We start from the raw sequence: 3,917 nt of genomic DNA, 5'->3' as shown, positions 1-3,917 counted from the left end.
AATTTCAGGATTAACTAAATCAAATTTCTAACGAATTCTTGTATTATGATAGTTTTCTTAGAAGAACCCAAAATTATGTTAGAAATTAGTCTTTAACTAATAAACAGTGCTAAATCTCAAAAAATGCAAATTTAGAGCGAGATATTTTTATATTGTACAAGAGTTTTCTTAGAAGAATTCAATGAATTGCTACATAAAAAAAGCACTTTAGAGAAAACATTTTTTTTTTTAATTTCCAACGTATACCTGATTTTTTTAAACTAAAATTATGTTAGAAATTAGTTTTTAACTAATAAGCAGTGCTAATTTAGAGCGTAATTTATTTATCTCTTACAAGAGTCGTTTCCCCTATCCGGGGACAGACTGTGTATCTGCTTCGAATTCTGTTGTCATTCATTTTGCGTTCTTAAACGTCGAATAATTCGCGAATTAAAATTTGAATGCAGTTAAATGTTCTATAAATTGGCCACAATGCTACTAGACTTAAAAAAAATGTAGCTAAAACCAGATATCATCAGTTTGAAATTCAACAAAAAGGAAAGCTTCTTGCAGGTACCATTATTAGGGGTTAAGCGCTCGATGGGGGGTAATAACGGCTGTAAATCATGGAAGAAGCTTGAGATTTTCGGTCCAAGGGTAATGGGGGTTGCATCCATTTTTTAAAGTTTTTTTGTAATTTAGCTTGTATTATAAAAAAAATTGAACGTAATTATCTATATGTCAATAAAAAATTTGTTTTAAGATGTTGCACCGTTACAAAGAAAAACCTGGGCAAAGTTTTACAATAATGGTAATTTTTTAGACAATCTAAGTAATATTTTGAAAAAATTACATCATAGCTGGGTACGTTATGCTATTATTTACAGGTAGAGACGTGGATCTTGTTGTAGAATTAAAAAATACAGATTTTACACATGGGTGAAATTTGTATATTTTCCCGTATAAATTTTAGACACTAATGGAGAGCCTTAAGACTGTGTGGCATTTCCATTAAAAAAAAACAGACTTTACTTACCCCTTTTTTCCTGTAGACGAAATCGTGATCAGAGAGATTAGATTTCGACTGCACTTCCCACGTCAATACGACTTCGTTGGCTTCCGTTCGAGACTTGGTGATGCGAACAATCGCCGGAGTTTTGACCAACTTGATGTGCTTTTTCGTGTTCCCGAGATAATTGGTGGCGGAACACGTGTAAACCCCGAAGTCCGAATCGTGCAAGTCTTTCAAAACGAGGTTGTATTCGTGGTCTTTGGACACTATTTGGATTCGGGGGCTGTTGACGATATTTACGTTGTCTTTGATCCAAACAACGGCAGCTTTGGGTTCCGAGTGGACSAGGCACTGTAATTCAGTCTCAGAGTTGTTTTCAGAACTAACACTAATCCTCTCAACGGTTATCACAGGCTTGACTGAAATTCAAAGTTTACATTTTACTCCCCAGATTTAGTTTCCTTACAATCGATTTTGATATTTATGTGCCCGAATGCCGGCTCCCCAACTTTATTATCAGCCAAACATTTGTATGTCCCAGCATCGTGGTGTTTGATATTGTTGATTGTTAAAACTTCACCCTCGATTTCGAACCTCTTGGAGCCTTTGTGCCACGAAATCGCCGGCTTGGGGTGGCCATGGGCTTTGCAAATCAATTCCAAAGTGTCTCCGCTCTTGAACTAAAGACACAAATTCCGTAAAAAAATCACTTGATAAAAAAAAATCACGGGGGTTGACCGGTGCGTCATCTGACGTTTCTCCTCACCACGATGACAAAATGTCAATTTTTTGACGTTAGGTTCAATATGTAAGAGTTAGAAGTTGTTTATTGATGAAAGTGTTGCTTTGTACGATTCTTTGCAAAGGCATTTAAAACTTAATGTAATAGATTTGACGTCACACCAAACTTTTATTTGAGACACAACGCGTTTCAATCACAAAGTGGTCATCCTCAGGTGGAGAATAAAACTACTCGATGAGATGTGGCGTTTCAAATAGTAGATTTGGACTCAAAATAAAATAATTTTAGTGTTGCCTGGTTTGGTGAAATTTCACCAAATCTGGTAATTTTCATGTTAGTTAGTGGTGATTTGGTAAAAATTCTAGAATCTGCGTAATTTTTTAAAAATGAAAAAAATTGTTTTTGTGTATTTTTCACGTTTTCAACCAGAAACTGATTATTTCGTGAATTTCAAAAAAGTCGAAAAACCACCGAATTGGTTAACAAGATCGAAAATGACAATTTATTTTTGTCTTGTTCGAATAATTTTTCAGATAGAAACACAATTATTTTGCACAATTTTATTAAAAACAAGCCACAAATTTTGAGTGTTTAAGCATGTTTTTGAGAGATAAAAACACAAAAAGTTCGAAATATTGCATTGAAACAGGCTAAAAATTACAAAATTAAGTCGAAATTGATATCATTTTTTAGCTTGTTTTGCCCGACTTCGTTTTTAAACCAGAGGTTTATTTATTGTGCAAAATCTTGTCCAAACACGCCTAAAAATGACAAAAAGGATTGATATTGATGTTATTTTTTTTTAACTGGTTTTTGAACAAAATTAAGACAAAAATAAGCTGAGAAACCACAAAATTTGACTTTTAAGCGAGTTTTTGGACTAAATTCTCAAGTTTTTTTATTGGACCTCGCTAAAATAAACTAAAAAATCAAAAAGTTCAGTCTAGATTTACATTATTTTTGCGTTTCTCGAGCATTCTAGCACGTTTTTGAGTTAGACACGACTCGAAAAATCACAGAATTAAGCCGAAATGCATGCTATTTTTGCATTTTTAAGAAGAGGAGGATTTTTAAGCTGAAAATTGCGTTTTTTGCGAGTTGTAGCCTTACAAATCGTAATCTGATGAAAATTTTTCGAATTTTTCAACTCGGATCTAGTGAATTTTATGTTTTTGATCTGGCAACACTATAACGGAATCTCTTTTTTATTACTTAAGTGTTACAAATCGAAACCAATTTGTGTTGTTGTAAAGCACGTTCATCCATTTTACAGCAATTAAGACATTTTGCTTGTTATTTTCATAAACATGTGACTGTGCAGGCCCTAATTAATGTAATTAATTCTACCTTGTTGAAACGCGTTGTGTTTGAAATAAAAGTTTGGTGTGACGGGTTTAATCGTGTTTTTGTTCATAGATTCGAAATGAAGTTCTGCAGGCAGTGAGTTTTTTAAGGGTTTAAAACTATAGACGATCTTATGCATTCTTCCAGGTAAGAAAAAAAAAAAGTTGAAATTCAAGACGTCTACAAAACATCTTTCGAAAACCAACAATAAACGTTAAGAAGTTTTTATTCTGATCATATGAAAACCAGAAAATCACTTATGTGAGAGTCAAAATAATATGTCGATTTCAGTTTGTGCTGTAAATTACTTCATTAAATAATGGATTTCTTAAACAACGCTCATATTTACCTCAAATATCTCAAATAAAGTACTAAAACAGCATTTGAATGGTTTTTTATAAGATTGGCCCCATTTTTAGAATAAATAATAGATGATGGGGGGCTAATTTTTATCGGTGACCCCACATTATTTCAATTTTTACACTAACACAAGGCATTTATGCCTAATTTCATGAAAGTTACTTAATCGTAAGAAATTCTTAAAAGAAACCAATGAGACGCAGAACAAAAGCAAGAAATCAACCAATAAACGAAAAATACTTGCAAATTATACCAAAAAAACTTTCAACGACTACTGTCAATGTCAAATTGACAAATTCACTCGAACATGACATTTAAGTGGTGTAGTTGAAGTACATACAGGGTGAATATAAAGTATGGAACCAAGCGGTTTTATTTTTAATCATTTGCCTTCAAAAAATAATAACTAATATAAATTAAAATAATATAAAAAATGTGATCGTATTTTCAGAACGAAATTTTGTTTTGTTTTTGAGTTAT

General features: G+C 32.5%; 1 protein-coding gene across 4 annotated transcripts in view; it reads right to left on the bottom strand.

The window, feature by feature from the left end:
• Window positions 1–3,917, bottom strand: part of LOC123015716 (lachesin-like) — an 86,682-nt gene that overhangs the window by 24,985 nt on the left and 57,780 nt on the right. For all 4 annotated transcript variants that reach the window (XM_044415608.1, XM_044415625.1, XM_044415617.1 and 1 more), the window contains exons 4-5: window positions 1,458–1,671; window positions 1,016–1,410 (exon numbers count right to left, since the gene is read on the bottom strand). In XM_044415608.1, the coding sequence (XP_044271543.1) occupies window positions 1,016–1,410; window positions 1,458–1,671 (609 nt within the window). The remainder of the gene's footprint in view (window positions 1–1,015; window positions 1,411–1,457; window positions 1,672–3,917) is intronic.

The sequence above is a fragment of the Tribolium madens genome, unplaced genomic scaffold, assembly GCF_015345945.1.
Source record: "Tribolium madens isolate multiple individuals breed KSU strain unplaced genomic scaffold, Tmad_KSU_1.1 Scaffold_11;HRSCAF=98;Tcas5.2_LG3b, whole genome shotgun sequence".
In the NCBI taxonomy this organism is placed as follows: domain Eukaryota; kingdom Metazoa; phylum Arthropoda; class Insecta; order Coleoptera; family Tenebrionidae; genus Tribolium; species Tribolium madens.
The sequence above is the reverse complement of the archived record's forward strand: the minus strand, read 5'-3'. Positions and strand labels throughout refer to the sequence as shown.